Source organism: Patagioenas fasciata, chromosome 6, assembly GCF_037038585.1.
Source record: "Patagioenas fasciata isolate bPatFas1 chromosome 6, bPatFas1.hap1, whole genome shotgun sequence".
NCBI lineage: Eukaryota > Metazoa > Chordata > Aves > Columbiformes > Columbidae > Patagioenas > Patagioenas fasciata.
In genome coordinates this window covers 28,820,827-28,843,893 of record NC_092525.1, presented here as the reverse complement: position 1 = coordinate 28,843,893, position 23,067 = coordinate 28,820,827, and the positions used below count along the sequence as shown (strand labels likewise).

The window sequence follows — 23,067 nt, the reverse complement described above, 5'->3', positions numbered from 1 at the left end:
TTCTCTATGTATTTTTGTTCTCATGTTCCGTGTAACCCATGTTAAAGGGTTTTCTCTGCTATTTTTTCATTTCTCCCATTGCATTACTTAAACGAAACTTCAAACATCCTAAGTGAATGTCACAAAATGGAAAGCAAGTAGCTGAAATTCTATAGAACATAATGCTTCAGAAAGAGACATACAAGAGAAAATGAGAAATTACTTACCCTTTTTCCAGGTGGACCAGGTGGGCCAGCTTCACCTGAAGGACCTGGTGGACCCTGCAGTGGAAAAGGATAGGGTCAGTGGTAACAAATAAAGTAATTCTCTCTACTAAATGCAACAACGTTACATGTTGACCCTTTCAATGGGCAGAAAGTAAGTACCATAAATACACAGACAGAAGTATATCTGCTTATTCAACAAATCTTTTGTTAGGGTGGTTTTAACAATTTTTGTTACTGTACGAAGTTCAATTGTTCTTTTTTTCTCTTCCTGTTTTCAACAAGACATCTCAGACCAGAAAATGGCTGCACAAAAGTACCACACAGCCATAGAGTCAGCCCACTGCCTAACTCCATTAGCAAGTTTCTTGCTTTCTCAGGTGCTGAAGTCATTACTTTTGCTGAAATTGTTCACCAGCATCTGTGAGTTAGCTGCCACATGAAAAGTCTTTTGTGCACCGATAGCCATTTGGCTAGTCCATCTTGGTAAGCTGTGATACTCTAAAATATTTCAGGGCTGCTAAACAGTTTGGTAAGCTTTTCTTCAGGAACACAATACTCTAAAAGTACTTACTGTTAAGTAAGATATACAGATAGTAATTCATGAAGTTTGCAGGTAAAGCCCAGTTTATAACTTACTTCCAACCATTTGTTCAATGTACTAGCATTTTTTATTTTCAAACAGTACTCTATAGGATAATTCCCTCATAATAAAAACTTCCAGAGCTAGAAATAGCCTTTCCAAAATGGAAACTCTGTATGTTTGCAATTAAAAAAATAAATAAAGATGAATGATGCTTTAATATGTGAATCTACAGAAATATAAGAAATTTGGTGCTTAATGTGAGTATTGCTCAGATACTTGTTAACTTTCTTAAAACAGAAACATCAAGATCTTGCTTAATTTCATCAGGTCAGCTAATGAAGATTATTTGGCTGTATTCCTTTCTTGTGCTCAGAACTGCTCTGAGTGCTTTTAGTGCTCCTCAGCAGCCAAAAAATCCTTAACACATAATTTGTTTCTACTGCTAAAAGAAATTGAGCTCTTGCTTCTGATTGTTACTATAATACAGGCAGTTCTGTCTCTGCAAGGAAATAGATATTTTTCAGTATAATAGGAAAAGCATCCGCTTAGAGAATATTTTTAAGAATTTGAATGTATGGAAACCACTGATTCAGCAAAAGATACTTTCTTAGCATATGAGAAAACACAGAGCTGAAATAATACGACAGAAACAACTCACAGGTTGACCAGGATCACCATCTTCACCCTTCTCTCCACCAACACCATCTTGACCCTACAGGATTCACAGGAAAATTCATCTAAATTAAATAACTTAGTTTTCCATATGAATACATGAGCACTATTTTTCTACAGAGCATATTCCTAATGACGTTAGTTTTCAAAACTTTTTAAAAGATTTCTAAAAATTTTTTAAGCCTTAAGATATATATGGACAGAAAGGCAACAAATCTTACAGGCAAGACCTCATCCCCAGACAAGGAAGAGGCAGTGTTAACTAGAATTCAGTAAAAACCAAGACTTAAGACCTAAAACTGTTTTTTAAGTATACTTACAGCTGGACCAGGTTCTCCAGGAGGACCAGGATCTCCAGGAAAACCAACTGGGCCCTAAAAAAATCAGGACAAAAAAAAATAAGGAATGTGTCATCCATTGACAAGCACGTAGCAGTCATCACAAATATTTTATGAAACATATAATGAATTTAGTTCAAATTAAGGAAATTATATACAGTTCTATATGAAGCACAACTTCAGCAATGCTTCACAGTGCTTTGTGTTAAAATTATTAAGCTCACTTACTGGGTTACCCTTAGGCCCATCATCACCTGGAGGTCCTTTAGCACCTGGTGGTCCAGCTGCTCCAGGTGGACCAGCCTCACCTTTTTCTCCCCTTTCACCTTTTGGACCCTGGAGAAAACATATGAACACAAAAAGTCATCTGGAAATTGAACGGCTGAAAATACTGTTACAATGCCAAAACTGTTTTTCAGACCTGGGCAATGTTACTCCTCAGTAAATGCTGGCATGTGAAGGGGGAAATTAGGGCTTCAGCCTGGAAAACCTGTGTATCTCACATCAAGTGCCAACACCTGCACCCAGTTTACATCAATGAACTGTCTTCAGAGAGAGAAACATGCATGTCAAAGTTAATACTTTTGGACATAAAAATAGGTACTCTCTTAGGAAGTCTTCAGCTTCGTCCTCTAGCTGTTAGTAAAATACGTGGCTATAATTACACAGAAACAAATTGCATTTTAAAGGTATACATTCTTCACTGAAAATGTAGAGAGGACATACACAAGTAGGCAAGTAACCTGATAAAATGCTTTCTAAACTAAGCACTACCAGTTACATTCGTTCACTCCAATAAGAGTTAATAATAAGACAAAACCAAAATACTCACAGATGTTCCAGATTCTCCAGGAGGTCCAGGGTTACCAGCTTCTCCAGGTTCACCCTGTAAATGTGTGAGGATAAGTTGATGAGTAATTAGGGAGACTATTTCTATTAATCTACTTCTGTTACTACATATTAATTCTTCTCATGTTTATTCATGTGAACATCTCACAAGAACTGTATTTTATTGTGTCTGTCTGAAAGGGGTTGAGTTACATATGGTTTTGCAGAACTAGAATCTGAAATTTTGGGGAGAATATATCAAACTATGCTTTCATGAGCCAGGGAGACTAACCTTCCCTTTGGGCTTTGTGAGATCTTCCCCTTTATTATCCCATATATCGCAAATTTCCTGTTTGTCATCTTTGTTTCTAGTCACAGAAAAGCCAAAGAAGTATATTGACTGTTTATATTTTTTTCTCTAGAAGATACATTTTTTTGCCTGGAAGCAAGTTTCCACAAATAAGAGAATACTAATTGGAAATGAATGTCAATGGAATGAAGATATTGCCACAGCTGCTGTTAGAATAAAAAAAAAATATGTGAAGAAAAACATAAAGATAAAATAATAGCATAACAGTTAGCAAAAATTTCACACAGGCCACAAAGGTGTACGCTATGGATTTACTGGTGATGGAAATGGTTTAGTAAATGAATGGCTTTGAGGACAACACCACATGAAGAAAATCTGTGCAAGTCAAAGATTATACACTATAAAGTGAACACTTAAGTTAATTCAGTCTCTTTGAGCTAATACGCAGGTATTTGCTCAAAGACTGTCTTTGCAATTGTTGATTTTAAAGTTTAGCTATGGCTGATTATTTTCTAGCTCAGTGGTCTGATAAATAAACCTTTACAGAAAAATACTCTGTTAGTAGAATATTTAGCTATTAGCATCACAGACACGCGAGTTTGTGAAAGGATAACAGAATCTGCTTTGTGGTTGTCATGGAGTGCTAAGTAGCATGTGTTTTTATTCCAAAGGATTTCTCAATGTAACTGCTAATGGGGGGATTTTTTTCCCCACATATATATTATTTTTTCAAACCAAATGAACCTAGCCAATAATTATGCCTATGAACAAGATCACTTCAGTGCTGAAAATGTATGTCACCCCATCCCTTCCACTGAACTCAAACACAGATTTGGAATAAATTTGTTTATCGTTATATCCTGTATGACCTGAACACCCGTCTTCATTCTAGGACCATTCAATTAATATAAATGCCTGTCACTTCCATGCAGACACTATAATAAATCATAAAATATAAATTTTAACCAAATCTTATGGTGTGAATACTGAACATTTTTTCATAGAAGCTAATGGCAGCACAATGACCTCACCTGGACCAGAATTTGGCCCATTGTCAATATTATGTTAGATGAATAGAAGAAGATCAGAATACCCAACTGAATTCCAGAATAGGATAATTAACAGATAACCACAGTTTCAGGAACAATATTAAAATATCCTTTAGAAAGGGCACTTTTAAAGGGTGAATTTGCTTTAGAAACTGTGGTATGTTTTACTACACATACTTAGATTTAGAGTAGTCTTAAAAATTAATGATCCCTTTTAGTACTTAATTTGCTTCTGTGATACAGCATTCATTATTTAAAAGAAAAATCTAATGGATACTTCAGGTCAGTAAGCATTAAATATGTTTTCTAGGAAAACTCATGATCTTAATTTCCTTATCCTCTGCATGGGGTTTACTGAATCTGCAGCATCATTAGTATTGTTTTTTTTTTTGTCCAAGCCTACTATCAATCAACTTAGATTTATGTAGGAACAGAGAATGAGGTCTGGAATTAGCGAACAAATTGATGTTATTGAAGTTAGTAGATGTATCTAACAGAGTGTACAATACAGACCCCTTCAACAGGTGTCCCCATTGCAGTACTAACTACATTAGCTGCACCAAGTCTTGCCTGACAAGCACTTATGCCAGTATTAATCCCCTTCATAACGTCTCAGAAAGTTTTTTTTCTGCCTTTCTGCCAAATGATGTTGTAATTTATGATTATTCACATTTGATTTGTAATACACTGTTTACCCTTCCTGTGACAAATACATCTTCACTTTATGGTATCATGCGACAAGAGAGAAAATGGGCTTTCTCTGACACAATGGCCTATACTTGGGGACAACAGGGGAGCACTGTGCTCCTGGGATCTCAGGGCTCTGTGCTGTAGCAGACATGGTGAAACCAGCAGGTGCAGGCAGCCTCTATGAGCCCTGTGCATAGTGACTCCCCAATAAGCAGCAGTGTGGAAGACAGCAAAATGGAAAGGGCTAGAAAATGTCAAGATGTTCCCCTTAAAGGGCATCTGTGAAAGATGGGACCAGTTAAAGTTTCACTTCACATTTATACTTCTAAATCATTGCTCCTTTAAAAAATGTGACTTTTCGTGTATGCAGTCCTTGTTTTTTCTGACACTGATTTTTATATTCCAAATACTAGGTACTACATTTTAGCCAGCTGCTAGGGGAGTTAAACAATGTTTCGATACAGAAGATTGTAGCTGATATATATTTACAGAGTGTATAATTATAGCTACTGAAAATTGTGCAACCTGTAAGTTATTGTTTGCCCTTGTCTTTCTTTGCTTTTTTGGTAAGAGTGATATTGATTCAGGATCTGATGCGCTTTCTCCATGAGAAATAGATCATATTCCTTTGGTTAATAGATTTTATGATCTAATAATAGATCTATTCCACCTCGGGAATTTTTTCCTCTTTTGTTACCAGGTTAGCATGGTCTTTCTTAGGCAAAGACTTCAACAGAATTTCAAGAAGCAAAGAGAGACATTATAAACTATGAGTCATGTCATTTCACAGCCATGTTTAATTCTGAAAACCTCCTTGGATTAAGCAAGCAGAATGATTTCTATCAGACTAAGGACAGTAGTTTAAAAGTCTTGGTTTTCTTACTATTATTTTCTTATTATGACCAGTTCCTGAGAACTGTCCATATAAAGCACAGAGACAGAGCTAGTGGATGGAAGGCTGACACCTTTCAGTTATATTCTGGGACATGGTTATTTATTTTGTAAGAATGAGGGGCAACTTTGCATCTGACTGGGTTGTGAAAAGGATTCAGTTGCTCCTTTTTACCGTGCTCACAAAAGAGACAAAGAGAAAAATTGTTCCACATAGATATGCATATGTGACTGTATTATATGTAGTGTGGGCTAACTGAGGAATTCTAAAGCTGTGCTATATTTTTTTGGGAGGGCTTATGTTTACAGGCATGTTGGAGAGATGGAGAAGGATGAGAAGAGATCACAGTCAGTGAGTCACGTAAAATTATTGGAAGTTACTTTTAGAACAGACATTCAGATAGCATAAACTGTCATAAGCATACCTTGATTAAGTACCTTAGCAGCTGCCTGCACACAGGTGTGTGGAAAAAAATGACATGCACACAACAAGATGTCTGTGTAATTTTATCGGACGTATTTTTTAAACTTAGCCCCAGAATACTCAATCAATTTTGTCCTCTCACTTCCATCTGCAGTATAAATCAATGACTCATTGAACATGTAAACTATTGATTTCACTTGTTTACTGTGTTGGACTCCTTATTAGTGTGCTATTTTAAAAATTATTTTAGAATTAAATAATGGGAATGAGCATAAACGCAGATGAGTGTAATGGTTTTCTAACATCAGACTTTTTCGTACACTAAACCAGATCTAAACTCTGAGAGGCTACCTAACCTACCAATGCTTAGGTTCTGCAGACATTAGTTTTGCATTATTCTGACTCTGCCAGTTTAACACATACTGTGGAAGGGAGGAAGAGTGGAAGAAGGGCACAGTACTCAGTGTAGTTATCACAGACTACCCTAAAATGGAAAGGCAAATTTATTTTATTAGTCTTTGTGGAAGAAAAGTGTGAGGTTAATGTTACTTGTTCTCCTTCCTCTCTGTGGTTTAAATTCTTAGATTTTATTGAACATCTAAGCCCCAGTTTTGAGAAGTCATGAGAAACTTTCTGGGTATTTAGAATATCTGCATGTTAGGCCTTATATATCAAATGAGAGATAAGCATGTGTTGATACATTTTGGTTTTCTGCTTTTTCTTAATTATAAACACAAGAAACAGAAATATCTCTGGGTAGAAGCTGGATTTAAGTGGTTCTAGTTGAGTGTCTCAAGATGTCTAGACCAGGCATTAATAACGCAAGGCTACATGCACATTCGTAGTGCAGATGTCTTTGAACATTTAGGCCTTTTTGTGTACAGCAGAGGAAACAACAAGCTAGTTAAAAATACTGGCACTAATTGCGACAAAAAATGTTTATAAATTGCCAGAAGGGGGCTTTGAAACCCCCATATTAATGACAAAATATCTCCTAGTCTAACCATTCAAATATGAAAGTGAACAAATCTATTTCACTCCCCAACAGTGACAGGGAAGATGCCAGAATGTTTTTCCATTATCATCCGCACTGCACTGCATTACCTGTAGCATGATATGTCTTTCCTGAAAGGGATACAGAGGCCAAAGCACGCTGACGTAACAAGAAAAACAGTGGGAAAAAATATATGGAAAGGGAAAAAGAAAATGCATGTTTTGTTTAAAAGCATGAACTGTCTTCCCATTGCAGAAACTCCTCCTGACAAAACAACTCATTATGATTTCTAAGCTTGCAGAACTCATTTAATGGAACTGAAATTAAAAAAAGAAGGCATGCTAACTAGGAAAAAAGCTGGCATGTACTAAAACTTGAAGAGGAGGAAAATAATTAGAAGAAATAAAAACTTCCAAAATAATATACTTGGAGGCTCCTCTCTGTGAATGCAGAGAATGTGGGAAGTAAGCAATAGGAAATAAAAATGACAACCAGTGATAAACAGTCTGATTTTCATGTTCTTGAATTAAATTTGGTGGGCTGATTGTCACAAATAGGGATTCTAAATCACTTGGAGGAGTCAAAGGGAGAAATAAAGGAATAAGGAGTTCACTGTAAGTCAATGTTTTTACAAAAATGAATGCAATATAATTTGATCATGGAACAGGATTAAGGAGGTGATTGAAACCAATGGCAAAACTCCTATTGACTTCAATGGGCCAATGTATTAGCAAAGGAGGTGCTGGGTGTGTTTGTTTTGTGGTTTGTTGTTGTTTGGTTTGGGTTTTTTGTTTTGTTTTGTTTTAGCAGTGAATGTAATGGGTGCTACCCTGGATGTAGTATTCTCATAATCAAGATTTTACTCAGTATCCTAATAGTTGCAGGAAGAATTTTTCTTCTCACTGTGTCTTTTTTTTTTTTCCTTTTTCTGTATTCCACTGACATACAGACTTTCTTTTTCCAATTACTTTTTTTTTTTTTTTGCCATCTCTACCACCTCTTACACCCAGACACATTTTTGGCACTCTTCCCAGAGAGAAAAACAAATCCTGCAGCTCTTCATGATGTCAAGCCCTCTCTTAAGATAGGCTGGAGGAACAATGTCACAAACTTGGGAGATTAGAGGGAATATCCTTGTTAATAATGAAATCAAGCAGGAGGGCATCATGGGTTTTTTTATGTCTTATGCAATTTTGGGTAAAAAAGAGCGAAGACATGAGAATGCCACTGCTGCCAAGGGGTGAGGGAATGCAGTGAAACACTGTCAGCTCAAGACATGACAGTGCTACCATGAAAAATCTACAGTATCGAGTTAATACTTTCATCTGCTTGGGCTAAGTAGCCTTTGATCTCAAAAGACAAAGTAGGATATTTTGCCATCAAGCCATATATTGTATTACATTATTCTATTACTCTCTTCACCACATCCCAGAGCACTGGCGATTTATTTGAAACATCTGAAGATTCTATTAAAAGAATAGTTTGATCATACTGATAAGAAGTTGGTGATTCCATTGGACATGGCCCTAGTATCAGTGAAGGGTTATTTAAAGAAAAGACATTTTAGTGAAAAAAAACAGAACCAAATTTTTATGGTAGATGTCAACAATATTGAAGAGTATCATAAGAAAGATCTTTTGTTATCACAGGGGAACAAGAAGCTTGTGAGATAATGTAGGGCTATCTGCAGATTTTTGCAATTTTTTTAATAATTATTATTAGTCATACAAATAATCCTGGGAAAATGGCAACTTTGTTATCTTGTGAAAAGAAAGAATACCTATAAGCTCTGTGAAGCAGAGTGACGTTCTTTTGGACAGTGGCCAAGAAGAGGATCATGACAAATATAAGTGATTTTGACTGACCTAGTACTTGAGTCATTATTTGTAAATTCATAGATCTGATGGATTTTTACCTAAAGTTACAATACTGGTACATTGTCTCAAAGAGACTACGTGGACAAATGAAAGGGAATGGAAGTTAAAACTTCTGAAGTGCTGAAGTTCAGTAATGGTGTATGAGGAAGATGAGGGAAGAGGTACCTGTGCATTTAATTATCTGATGGGACAGGAAGAAAAGGGGTAAACTCGCTCCATATTCTGAAAAGTTATCACTGTGGTGAGCTTTCTCAAAAACGACCAGTCCTAACATTTCTAGGGATGTCTTTTCTAGGATTCATTGACATCAGTGTTTCATTGAATACATATGATATTCTGTGGCAAATATTTAAATACTCAAGGAGCAATCTACTTAGTTTCTCAGTAATTTATTTATACAGTTGCCTGCAATGTATTTCTATTCTGTTTCCTTCACCTTATGCTCCTTTCAAAATCTTCTTTCCAAATCCAAAGTTAAAGAAAAGATTCATATTAAATCGGTAACTTCACAGCAAAATGCTTTTATGCTTACATGCAAGATATGGCTGAGGTCATCTAACTTAGTAAAATGAATGAAAATAGGAATTTCAAGAGACTCTCTTTTGAATTTTGTGTTTGCTCAACATTTAATAGTAGTTTATACTGCTGATTCAAATGAATCACATGCAAGAATCCATTATGTCTATTGCATACAATATCTTTCCTTTAAGTAAAAGGATGATATATCTGACATGTTCTTTGGGTAAGATATGAAATCAAAAACAAAACCCCACCCCATATACTGGTAGGAAATTTTCTGAACAGAGAACTGAAAATAACAACAAAAATAAATTTAATGAGTGAATGTCATACACCATCAATCTTAAATCAGGTTTTCAACTACCACAAAACATCCTCAGACCTTTTACTTTATTTGAATTGTATATATCTGTATAAGGCACAGATACATATTGATGCTTCAGGTCTGCTTCACCTCACAGATATATTTACCACTGATACATTAGATAATAGCTTATATTCTTTATGTTCCAGTTAGAAGGCTATATGATATTCTAACCTACACCAGTATAAAATGAAAACCACTTGAAGCCAGTAGTGTTACTACAGGCATCAAACTATTTAGTTAAGGAAACAACCATAAACTTAATTTAATCCTTCCCCTGAGAATGACCTTTTCTGCTCCAAACCTCTTTCCTCTCATTGTTAAATATTGTGATGTAAAACATGAAATAAAAAGACCAGTTGTGGTAAGTCAGCCATTAGGAGTATAGCTATTGTATCACTATTAACAAAGACTAGGTCAATTAAGGATATTTGGGAATTGTAATAGATCTGTATCGCTCTGAAGAAGAATCAAAAGGTATATTTATATTTCTGTTCCAATGTTTTCTCTTTCTAGGACATTATAATCACTGCTTACCTTTTCACCAACACCTCCAACTGAGCCAATTGAGCCTGGGGGACCTTGAGGACCCTACAACGATTAAAATGTTAGTTATCCCAGATATAATTATCCCAAATGTAGTGGTTATTAGTGAATTACTGAGAGAAACAAAAAAATGTTAGTTCTTACGTCAGCTCCATTAGGACCCTGGGGACCTCTTGGACCTGGAGGGCCAGGTGGACCCTGCATCAAGGAAACAATTTGAAATAGTTACAATGATAAAGAATAAATCCATTGGGGATTATCTGGCGATTGAAAAATAATATGCTCAATCTACAGAGGAGTTTTAATTTTCACAGTGCTACAGAAACAGCAGGGCCAGATTGATGCCCATTGCATGAGTTCACAAGGGGATCCAGGCTACGTTACACAGTACCCGAGCTGGAAATGATCTCATGCTTAGGACTCCTGAGGGTTGGTTTCCTGCACTGTACTTTCCCTGCAGGTTACCTGCAAACCCATTCCACTGTGCAAATACCCCGGCACAGCTTATATGTCTGGTAAGAGCCATGTGACAGTACTGCACCATGGTGCCTACAGATGGGCAATAACAAAGCATCCAGGCTTGCCATAGGGTATTGGAGGCAAATGGATACTGAAGATAGCTTGCATTTGAGTCAGGACCAGCCCAGAGGCATTCTGTCAACAGCATAAACAGTTGGAAAATGTAGTCTTCAGACCACCCACAGAAACAGAGCAAAGATAGCCAAATACTGTTTACCATCTTCTGGCCTGCAGCTACCTAAAGCTAAGGTGCAATGCCTTGAATACCAGACAAGCAGCCCCAAAATCTCTGATGCAGTGGTCTCTCCTTTTTCTCTTTCTTTCCTGAGCCTGCTTGTCACTCTCCTGTCTCAGACACACATAGCATCTGCTTTGCTACCTACTCTTTGCTCAAGTGACATAACTCTTGGTATTAAAGATGAGGAGGATAGATGTGAGAAGACAAAGTAAATTCCAGAGTTTATGTTACACAAAATATGTCATATTCAGGCACCAAATTCATGAGTAGCTTATCAAATTGTAAGCTACAGAGAAAGGATAATAATTCACAATATATTTATGGCTTCCAGAGTAATCAGTGGGGAAGAAATCTTACCATTGGGCCCACATCACCATTTTCACCCTTTTCACCTGGTGGGCCAGGCAGACCCTAAAACACATGGAAGAGAAAAGAAATGAAAACTATTAGTAGGGTACCTGGAATGATGAGTTATAAATCAATATGAAACAATATAAATCGGATCTACATGTGAAACTTTGGAACTTGGGGTGGGGAGCAAGCAAGAAAACAAAACCTATTTGCATTAAAACAAAACAAAACAAAACAAAACAAAAAAAAAGGAGTTTTTTATATTACAGCAAATGTATAAGTAGTCCTAGGATGCTTAAACCAGGTGAGGCAGAAAATTTTGGAAAAAAAAAAAAAAGACACAGAAATGCTAGGGTGAGTGACTTTAAAAACACTGCCATCATTATCCAGATCCCAGGTGGGCATCTGGATAATTTCATTTATGCTATGATACATATATATGTAAAGAAAACATGATCAGTGCAGCACAATGAAGTGGTATGCAAAGATATCTAAGCTACCTGAGTACTGGAAGCTGTATAACTGCTTTAATAAGTTGTCCAGCGTAGGTAATAAATCCTGCTGAGAGGCATTGCATTGGGTTATACAAATATATCCTTAGAAGCAAAGTGTCCAAATTTGAATAGTTACAAACACCAAGAGAAGGAAACTGCAGGTGATGCAAATACTGACATCTGGTATAAAGTCATCATGGCTAGAAGCACTAGCACCACTAAGCTGGGCATTCCTAAATGTAGGATCAAACCTTGGCTTCTATAAAAAGCAGATCCCCTGGATGTGGAGTCAATAACGTTACACTGATGTACATTACATTAAGACCTGGTTCTAAGTTTCACCTCCTGGGTTCTGCTACTTTCAAAGTATGTTATCAAGCTTACTAGATTGGAAAGCACAGTTTGCCATCTTTGCTACAAAGCTGTATAAAAAAAGTATGAAGTATAACCTTAGGCAACACTATGTCCATTCCTCAGCTGCCCTATGACTTTGACACAAAATGAACAGTAGAAAGCCTTGACAAAATTCAGAGATATACCTTTCTAAAAATGATGTATGTCTCTGTTGTGTACTACTGTGAAAACTTGGCTGACCTGTCAGTGCATGATGGTTGTTGTGAAAGCCTGTTTACTATCAGGTACTCAGCATGAAAAAAGCCAGTTTTAGCTCATGTGATGACACAGTGGTTTTTCAATATAATCCTTGCTTATTTTAAAAAATACTGAACTGTATTCTATTAAAATGGAAGCCCATAGCTGACAATACTATCTTCAGTAACACATTTTGATTACAGCATATGCTGAGTAGTAATACCAGGTTTATGATTACAGTTTTGTTATATCTTTCTTCATATTTACTCTTTCTAACCTTGTAATAGTTCAACAAAATAAACTTGAATTGACTTCACGTTTTTCCCTCACTGTGAAGAGTTTTAAATAACAATTTTGTGGCTAATTGTTCTGAAGAGTGATTAGAGCAGAAGCCTAGACTTGGACAAGATGACTAGTCTTTAAAGAGCTGATATTCAGAGAGAAGCAGCCCACTTCAAGTAAACTACATCTTCCAGTTGCCAGTAGTCCACTCGGTTCCACCCCATGAACATAAAAAGACATTAGCTTAAAAAGTTGAATGCCTTATCTATTATGATTCGTGGTCATGGTAAACATAAACAGCTCATTTAACTGCCAGCAGAGGTGGTATTTATAAAAGTCTGAAGGCAATTAGACATTTACTTGATATTTCTGTTTTTGAAAAGACTTTCCAAAGCCATTCGGTGAACTCCTGTTTCAACATTGAAAAAATCCCACTGTTTTCACTCAGTCAATATTTCATGCATTCATGGACGTGGTATTTTGGGAGTGCTTTCAGTTCTTTTGGCAAGAAGTAATAGAAGTGTTTGTCATTTAATTTTTCAAAATTTATGTAAAATTGCCATAAATTGACTGTAAGAAAACCTAGGTAGGCCCATAGAGTTTTTCAGAATTTCTTTACTTTCAACTTCTTCTGTTAAAAATTTCCTTATTTAAAAAAATACTATCGAAATTAAATAGCATGGAAATTCACAATTAAGATAATAAATATTAAAGTTACCAATGTTCACTTTTATGAAAATACTTTTCACTTAATGTCCAATGTAAATAGTATCAGTAGATACTGATATTGAGGTGTGATACAGTTACCATGGAATATTGTATATATAAGACTGGAATATTATATATTAGGGAAAGTTTTTATTCTCCAACACTTCACAATTACCATGACAATTGCATTCTTGCATAAAAGAAAATCCTGATATCTAAATGGTATTTCAATACCATTAGCAAACATAGGATCTTGGTCCATGAACCAACATATTTCGATTAAAATCTTGATCAGAGAAATAAAATTCCTCATTTGAAATATTTCATTTGTGACTCAGCCTAATTGAGCTTCATATTTATGTAGCTTAGTGCTCATTAAACTTCATGGACTTTACTGAAAAACATCAGTTGGAAGAGTTTCCTGGATCTGAGAAAAATAACAAGGATACTTTTATTTAACTCTTTAAAATAGTAAAAATCAATTCATAATAAAATCTAGGATTTTTTTTCAGAGTTGCTATTTCTGAAAATAAAAGGTTTTCAATTTCAAAGACAATATGAATCTACACAAGATGTGTTTTCATGCAGTAATGAACTCTTTATCTTATAAACTTCATTGTAAGTTTTGTGATCTGGACTATGTAATAGAATTTTAAAAATTATAGCTACAGGTTAAGATTCGGCCTAGTGAAAGACATGAGTCTGTTCATGCATGGTGGATAGAAAAGAGACATACTGGTTAATATATTCAAACACTATTGCTATAATTTTCTGTTTTTTAAAGGAGAGTATATATTATTCATATTACAGCTTAATGCATGGATTAGAAATAGTTTCTAAGTGCTCTGTCCTCTGATGTTAACTACATGGAAATGAATCAGAGGTCCTAAAGATCTTGTTCTTTGTTTTGTTATGTTTAAGCAAGTTTTATTTTTGAAAAAGCAGGATTTTTCAGCTATAATTCTCTGAGTGCAGCAGTGAGAAGCTGACATTTTACTGTATGCTTGCTTTGTGTTTTTTTGACTCAAAAAATAACAATTTTAAGAAACATGAAATGAGAGGAACCTGCCAGTGATGGCAGCAGTGTATAAGCATCATGGAGTTCTGCTAATCTTTCAGAACACGAATAGTGTCTGTGGTGGTATCACTGAGAAACACACTATGTTGCCAAAACCTATTGTTAAAATATGGTTAATGACTAGGACATGTTAAATACACTTCCAGGTTAAATCTTTTCTTTAAAATGTGTATCTCCGGTAAAAACAAGTGCTCTTGTTAAAACAGAAATTGCTGCACTATATAAATGAATGAATTCCTGAATGAAATTCTAAAGCCTATGGTAGCCGGGAGTTCAGTTTCAGAGGATCCTACCAATCTCCTTCAGTATTAAATCTGCAATTTATGCATGAACTCTATGAATATGGGATCTTTCAGTTCTTATTAACAAATGCTATCATTTCTTTAATAGAAGACAATACTCATTCAGTTTCTGACACAGAAGTCATATTTCTTACAGGTAGAGGGTAAAATAATAAAGGAATTTACCTGTAAGCCAATAGGCCCTGGAGGGCCAGGGAAGCCTCGAGGACCTTCATCACCTTTTTGCCCAAACATCCCTTGCTGACCTCTTGGGCCTGGCTCCCCATCACCTCCCTGTTTGGAAACAGTGAAAAGCAAAAATATCACAAGTCTGACAACAATAGAAGAAGCTCCATGGAAATGATTGGAAAACAATTACAAGAGGGCTCAGAATCATTGCTAATGTCTTTACAAAGGTCTGTACACCACCTTGATTGAATGCAATCTGTTACACAAATAGAATCCCAGCATATGACCTGGCTTAATGCAGGTCAAATAATACTGCATGTCTCACAAAATTCTTCCCTGAATACCTCTTGTCTTTCACATCTGCATATACATTCTAGCTAGTATCAGCTGGATTTTAAAGAGATACTCTCTTTTAAATGCATCTGGTACTGAGCTGATTTTACCACTGACTGTCGTACTAATCATCAAACAAGTTCACTGAAAGGATGGGCCCCATTCACCATTTACACTAATTAATTTCCAAAAATTCCTTCAAATTATTGCCCTGCTGTAAATCCTCAACAAAATAACACCTATGCAGGCTTGTTTACAGTAAACGACTACATGTAAGAGACAATGATAAAACAGTTAATAGTGATTTGAAATACATTTCTGAGTAAGGAGCATGCAGTTCAAAGAACTTCTGAGTATCAAATGAGTTATGGCAAGATTGGGGTTTGCTCTGAATCAGCTACTTACAGCTATACCAGGGGCACCAACAGGCCCCTGGAGACCTGGTGGACCTGGAGGACCCTGCAACAAACCAACATCCAAAAGGAAAAGTTAGTGATTATGGCATCTGGAATGAGATTAAAGGCAAATACAGAGACAACCCTATTCCTGTGATCAAAGTCAATTAAGCATTTCTACATTGCTCTATAGAGAATGTAGCATTATTCACAAGTCTTTTCCATTCAGCACAATCATTATTTATCTCTCAAAAACTCAGATTTGCACACCTATCATATACAATACCAGCATTTATTGAAAGCACATTTGTAATGTTTTAAATAGATTCCCATGCAAACATGAATCAAAATGAAAACTATTTTTTTCACAATTAAAATTATCAGACCTTTCAATGAGATTTGTGCAGAAAACCCAACCTTTAAGGATCACCTAACAATCTATCTTTAAACAGAACAGTTATTATTTGGACTAGTTTTTATGAAATTGCAAATGGTTTTTGCAACAGCACAAAGCTTATTTTGACCTTTGGGAGACATGAAAGACTCTAAGTTCTTTTTGAGTCACATTCTCTTTGATATTAAGTGTCTTTTCAACAGAGTGGCAAAATACATGTCTCTGAGAGGAACTTCTTAATTTTTTCAGTCTCCTTACAGAATAACAACTTTCTAAGCTTATTGCAGAAACAAGTCAGTCATGTAATGGAGATATCTAACAGAGTATGGGAATGCAAGATACTAGTTTATGATGGGGTTAAAATTATGTTGTAGTTTGACTTGCACCAGCTAGAGAGACTAGGCTGATAAAGAGTGAAGCTAAGAAAGCATAAAACCTTACACATGGCAATGCCTAAATTCTGGTCTGCTATTTCAGATGGCGAAGAAATTGTCTGCAGTTTCTAGGCTGGGAATTCATATTTAGTGCAGAATAATGCTTGGATTTTAAGACCTTGCAAGGGCTAAAATTAGATTATTCTTCCCTTTATAGGGAGATAAGGAAAAGGGACTTCGTAAGTCTTGTAGTCTATTTCTTTCTTTGGGTTCTATGTATATTTTAGAATAACTTATTTTCTAGGGAGTTTGAAGTGTCAAGCTATGTATTTCTTGTCTTTCATGATTTTCTATTAATCACATACCTAATGGCAATAGGTGAAACACAGCTTCTTAGCCTCTATGGTGACATATCTAAACGAAAGGGCTGCTAGGAATACTCCTGTTGGCTGGGACAGTTACCATGAGAAAGAGGATGAGCATGCATTAATTTTGCATCAGTTCTTCTACACTGATGCTTCTACCTGCTCCTTCATTTTATAGAGCCCAGAATGAGATCTACGCATTTTTAATCTCATTCAAATACTCATTTTTATACAAAGTATTGTTGGAAGGTACTTTGCAATTGATCAATGAGAAGGTATTTGGACACATGGCCAGACTCTGCTCTGGAGAGCAAATGGAGGGAGACTGACCAGAATCATCAGGAGAGGATCTTCAGTTCATAAAGGAGGTATGGTAGCCGTGGAGATTTTGAAGCTCAAGAGACCATGTACATCAACAATAAAACAGTGCTGTCCCTAGCTAGGATATGCCAAGATAATATTTTTTGTTAGGCACAGTATAGCTGGACCCCCAAACATAAATCCCTTTAGTTTCAACAGGGAACTGAAGATGTTTTTGGCTCTTTTTAAACAGGAAAGAGGGATCAATTCTTCTTTCCTTGGAGTCCTTGTTGTGATTAGGCTCTAAATGCACACTGAGGCTTTTGTGGGTGTCTACATATTGTGAATATCTGTTCTATATGTCCTGTGCTATCAGAACTAGGCACTTACTTCCTCTTCAGAATCTTTCAGAGGTGACCAACAAGGCCATTCCTCCCTGCTGCAATATACGTCTGTCAGCATGTTGAAAGGAAAGCAGATTTGAAATAAACACATTCTGAATTGTCAGGGATGAACGACTGCAATTGAGGGCAAATAGGATTCAATGCATGTAACTTCAAATGGGACAGCATTCACTTCAACGAAGCAGGCCTGAACACTGAACCCTGTATTTCAGGGAAAACATAGTATATTCCCAAATGCCTTAAACCTTGAGACTGAGAGTACAGGATATGTTCTCAAATGATTATGCTGCAGACACTTCATTTGTAAAGCAGGTCTGCTGGAACATGCCCAAATACATTAGTACTCACTGTGGGAACTGTGGTCACAGTCTAATGCTCAGCATAACTAGCTGTGCTAAAATGATCTGAAACAGAACAGTGCAGCAAGTGTTTCTGAATTTCTCTGATGTAGAAGCATCTCTAATGAAGAGGCACGTCAAAAGGGAAAACAAGGATATGTACGTGATCACATGCAAAGCCCGACGTGGAACTTAACCACGACCTGCCTCATATGCTTCTTCTGCCCTTTCTTTTGAACACCAGATTCTTCTGTGTATATAGGGCCTGCACTGTCATGAACCTCTTTAGGTGGACAAAAAGGAGCTGCATCTATCTCTGTATGCCACAGCTGGTTTACAACTACAACAGCAAATAGATTAAGACTGATTTTCCATTAACTGGCAACAATCCATCATTTTTAAACTGACTTTTAAAAATGTTTTAATTTGATACATTAATTTTACCAAGTTAACCAAATCATTCAGCTCAGATTATGCAGAAGTAATTTTAGTATGAAGCAGAATTTGTTTACAACGTGGTTACATGTATATTTCTTGGAAAACTGGGGTTTGTAACAGAAGTATGCTCTCATTCATATTATTCCTTGTGTTAACAGGGCATTACAAATAGTTTATTACAGCACTTGTGATTTGATATAATGAAGTAAGATTGTAAAAACTATATATGGTTTTCTCACATAAATAACTGAAAATGTTATATTTAAAAACAAAAAAATCACATTTTCTTGCCCCATTTTTTTCTAAGAAATTATCATAAAATTGTGATTTGCTTGAATTTTATGTATCCTCCTATAAAACAACATCTGGTTATGTGTAAGCCATAAATTTGGTGTAATTTTTAGAAGCAATCTACTTTTATGATGCTGTATAAGTCGTTAATCATAATAAGCACACAGTCTTTTCAAGATAGTAAATATGCTTAGTTATAAATACCCCTATGTTGGCTTCTGAGCTTTGCTAACTGTGAATATTGACAAAATATTATAATAATAATAATAATAATAATAATAATAATAATAATAATAATAATAATAATAACAACAACAACAACAACAACAACAACAACCACAACAACAACAACAACAATAACAATCTTTCTCCAATTACTTCTTCATTTTTTTTCTTAAGCAAATTTATTCAAATAAAATGCCAGTTTATCTTGAAATGGAACACAGGTGAAAATAAATATTTTCTGAATTTTTGGGAAAGCAAGCAAAACAAAACAGAAAAACATGCTAGTATTATTCTTTCTAGCTTCAAATTTCACAGTGGAAAAAGCTTGGCTTTATATTTCTAGCCTCAACCAAAAGAGGAACTGCTTGAACATTAGAAATAATTTTAAAGACAAAAACATTTCAAATTAAATCAGTAGAAGCCTGAATAGTCCTAAGTTCACTAATAGGCCTAGTGATAATATTTGAAAACTCATATATTTCATCTGAGGTCTTTGCTGTTCTGAAATATTGGAATCCGTTAAGCATGCTCTCCAAGAATTAGCTATTCTTCAAAAATTTTAAAACTATATTAGTAGATTTCTCTGCTGAGACTTCATATTCTTAATCATTATGGCTAAGAAGCTAAAGCTGGGTATGTTCACACAATGCAGTCAGTCAAGTTAACTTAAACACAGTAAAAGAATGTATGTATATTCTTGTTCTCTCCCAGTTCAGATGTAGAATGTGTGAATTAAAATGATATAGGAAGGGCGCTTAGCAATGTAGTTCACCTATCTGTATTTTATGGATTCTGTAAGCTCAAGGAATATGAGAAATACTAAATATATGCATGGCTCTAGTGTTGCATTAAAATTCAACGTTATTTTGAAGAACTCTGTCTTTGTTTCTGTTCATTGATGTAGCCAGGCTACCTGCATACTTCATGCATGAATACTTTTTATTTATAACCAATGTAACAGACAAAGGATTTTGCTACTCACGTTTTCTCCCTTGTCGCCTTTACTACCTTTCTGACCCGGTTCACCAATTTCACCCTGTAATTGAAAGCTAAAAGTTAAACTTCTTGTTTTAAATGGTCTCCTTCACACTTAGCTTAAGTCAATATCACAGTACCTTTAAGTGTTCCCTTTTTGACACAATTATTCTGTTTTTTATGCTGTGGCTTCAGGTGTGAACGACTAAAGGGGACGATTCTGAATTGATCAATAGTATGTCATCTAAATCCAGATATTGATTGCTATACCGCAAAGACCTGACTTTGAAGTATAGTGTAACTGAGCTCTATATAAAGGAAATTATGTTTCTCATGTTGACTTCAATATGAATTTATAATGAAAGCACCCTGATTTACAGACTCATCTAACTGTACTTGACTGAATAACTGTTCCTCATTGTAATGCACAACATTTCAAAATTATGCAAATCACCAGGAAACCATGTCAGAAAAAAATGTTTTCTTTACACAGTAATAGAAGGCAATTAAATTAAATCAAAGGAAATACTTTCTGTGGCATAAATAACACTCATGCATCATAAAAACAAACCTCAAAGTATTTACCTTTACCCTGTGCTAACAGAACAGTGCTGGATCATGCAAACATGCAAGATGCACCATGTCCTAAATTCTGCCAGAAGTGAACAGGATACCTCTGCTGCAAGCATATTTTGACACCCTCAACCTATCAACAGTGGTTCCAAATCACTCTACGTTACTGAGAACATTTTATCTTACTCATTCAGCAAACCAGGTTTCTAAAATAGGCAAAAATAAATTTTGGCACCATCTGCCTTGATTTATTTTGCTACACTTTCATCCTTGTTTCTTTGCCAGGATAAATGTTAGTCTACTAGTTCTTGAACACAAATCCCAATGGCATCTGTCCCTCAGACATCTCACTATAGAGGGTTTTTTAGTTATTTGCAGGGAGTTTGGGGGAGGCAGAGGTAAAAGTTTCTTTGTCACTGTATTTATTGTGAAGAAAGCTACAACCAGAGAACTGTCCTGACAGATCTTCTCACAGATGCACTAATACCAATTACAATGATTCACCTTGTCACCATCTTCTCCAGGAGAACCACTAGGACCAGCAGGACCAGGAAGTCCTACAGGACCCTGTACTCCATCACGTCCAGCTGGACCTTGAGGACCTTTTTCACCCTGGTTTTGAAGAAAAGGAAGTGATCCACATTACCACAGGAGATTAATGAAGATTTCAGTATAGGGAGTCACATTACCAATACAAAATTGAAAAACAAACAACCCCAAACCCAAAATCAACTGAAAGGAAACTATAAAGGGAAGAGAATGTATCAGAAAATTATACTAACTAGTAATGGAAGCTGATGACAAATACACTTGTACTCTATTGCAGAGTGGCTGAGTACAAAGTTTTAACAAAAAGACTGATTTGACAAACTTTTTTATTATATTCACTCCCTGGTGTGATAATAACATGTTTAACCCTTCTTGGGCATTAGAGGATACAACAATGAATATTTAACTATTCACCTAATTTTAAATATAAAAGGAGTAAGTCAGGGATTCTGAGGATAAGTTTAATAGACAAAGAGGAGAGTGGGAAAAAGTTGTCATTCTGGAATGACAAATCTATGATGTGATGTTTTTATGTGACTCTGTGATTACTTACAGGAGCACCCTTCTCCCCTGCGGGGCCTGGAGGACCCTGAGGTCCAGGACGACCTGGTAGACCAATTGGGCCAGCAGTGCCTGCTGATCCACGTTCCCCTGGTGAACCCTGGAAAGAAATTAAAAAGTATTAAGAGAATTCTGCTATTGCTCTGATAGCTGTTGGTGGTTTTCCTGACCTGGGTCAACAGAGAAGATACCTGTTGTTCAGTGAGATTCCAGCTAGTAGAAGGGTACGCATTCAGCATATGTGTAAGTAAAGAAAAAGGCTAAAAGAACTAAGCTGAAGTTCATACTCAACAGTTCTTATTCAATACTATCTTTTTTCATGAATACTCCTTCCTGTATTTGTTCATCATAATGAGATTGTGCTTCAGCCTGTTTTCAGGAACTTTTTTCCCTCTGCGTTTCCAAAATACATTAACATAGTACTACTCTGATGAAAGAATATTCAACATACTAAAACACAAAACTAACCCACAACACAACCCAAATTTTTAGTCAAGTTTTGTGCTGTACATTGCTGTGATGATCAGTATGCTTCTGCATTTCAATTCATCTGTGTAAAAATCTATTGAAGTATAATAACTAATTTGACATGTCATACAGAGGAGGCTTGGATGTATTATCTTTAGATAATCACAGAAGAAGTTAAGAATCTAATATTACAAATTAAAGAGGAAAAGGTATGTGAAAAAAACTCTGGAATTGCATATTCTATAGTATATTTTTACAGAGAATAATAATTTTTACCCAAACATCAATAAGCCTCACTTTAAATAAGTCCTGTCATTGTCATTCCGGTATTTCTTTAATTGTCTAAATCAGGTTTTTGTTCTATCTGAAACTACCAAAGCATTCAAAAGTGAAAATTTAGTTTCTACCTTCTCTATCGGTTCTTTCCTGTGAAGCAGTGTAAGGCTTATGGCTGTTCTGCAAAAAGACAACCTTTCTTTTAAATATGTCAATCTGCCACAGAGCCAAGCTCCATAACCTTTCATAATTTGAGCTGTGCCTTTACGGTTTCTGCTGGTTTGAGCTAACTAGAAAAAATAGAGAGAATGACTAGGTATGTAAAAATCTGCAGTGATCCAAAACCAGAAAGGTACCTAGGGTGGACTACTTTTTCCTGCTTATTTATTGCACTTTCTAAAAATACAGATGGCATCCACTTTTAAGTAGTGCTGAAGGGGAAAAAGGAAAGGAAACAAGGTGTTCTGGTACTAAAAAACTAAACTGGTACTAAAAACCTGAAAGGATACAAGGGAACAGATAACAGTATAGATTACAACTTCTACTTAAATAAATGGAATTTCAAATAAAAATGTTGTATTTTGGTCTATCCATATTTGTTTATCATTTAGTCAAAGGCCACAACGTTGAGTACTGATTTTAAATCCTTTCTGCAAGCTGGGTTTATTTCCAAAGAGTGGTCTGTAACAAAAGTCCTCTGTAACTCAGCAAAGAAATGGACACTTGTTTGGAGGTACCTCACAGCAATTAAATGACAGGGAGCAAAATACATTTACATTCAAATTC

General features: G+C 35.8%; 1 protein-coding gene across 7 annotated transcripts in view; it reads right to left on the bottom strand.

The window, feature by feature from the left end:
• COL11A1 (collagen type XI alpha 1 chain) overlaps positions 1–23,067 on the bottom strand; it is a 147,463-nt gene that overhangs the window by 20,518 nt on the left and 103,878 nt on the right. For all 7 annotated transcript variants that reach the window (XM_065841764.2, XM_071810354.1, XM_071810355.1 and 4 more), the window contains 13 exons: positions 21,530–21,637; positions 20,932–21,039; positions 19,862–19,915; positions 15,761–15,814; positions 15,020–15,127; positions 11,406–11,459; positions 10,436–10,489; positions 10,283–10,336; positions 2,632–2,685; positions 2,028–2,135; positions 1,782–1,835; positions 1,448–1,501; positions 207–260 (listed from right to left, as the gene is read on the bottom strand). In XM_065841764.2, the coding sequence (XP_065697836.2) occupies positions 207–260; positions 1,448–1,501; positions 1,782–1,835; positions 2,028–2,135; positions 2,632–2,685; positions 10,283–10,336; positions 10,436–10,489; positions 11,406–11,459; positions 15,020–15,127; positions 15,761–15,814; positions 19,862–19,915; positions 20,932–21,039; positions 21,530–21,637 (918 nt within the window). The remainder of the gene's footprint in view (positions 1–206; positions 261–1,447; positions 1,502–1,781; positions 1,836–2,027; positions 2,136–2,631; positions 2,686–10,282; positions 10,337–10,435; positions 10,490–11,405; positions 11,460–15,019; positions 15,128–15,760; positions 15,815–19,861; positions 19,916–20,931; positions 21,040–21,529; positions 21,638–23,067) is intronic.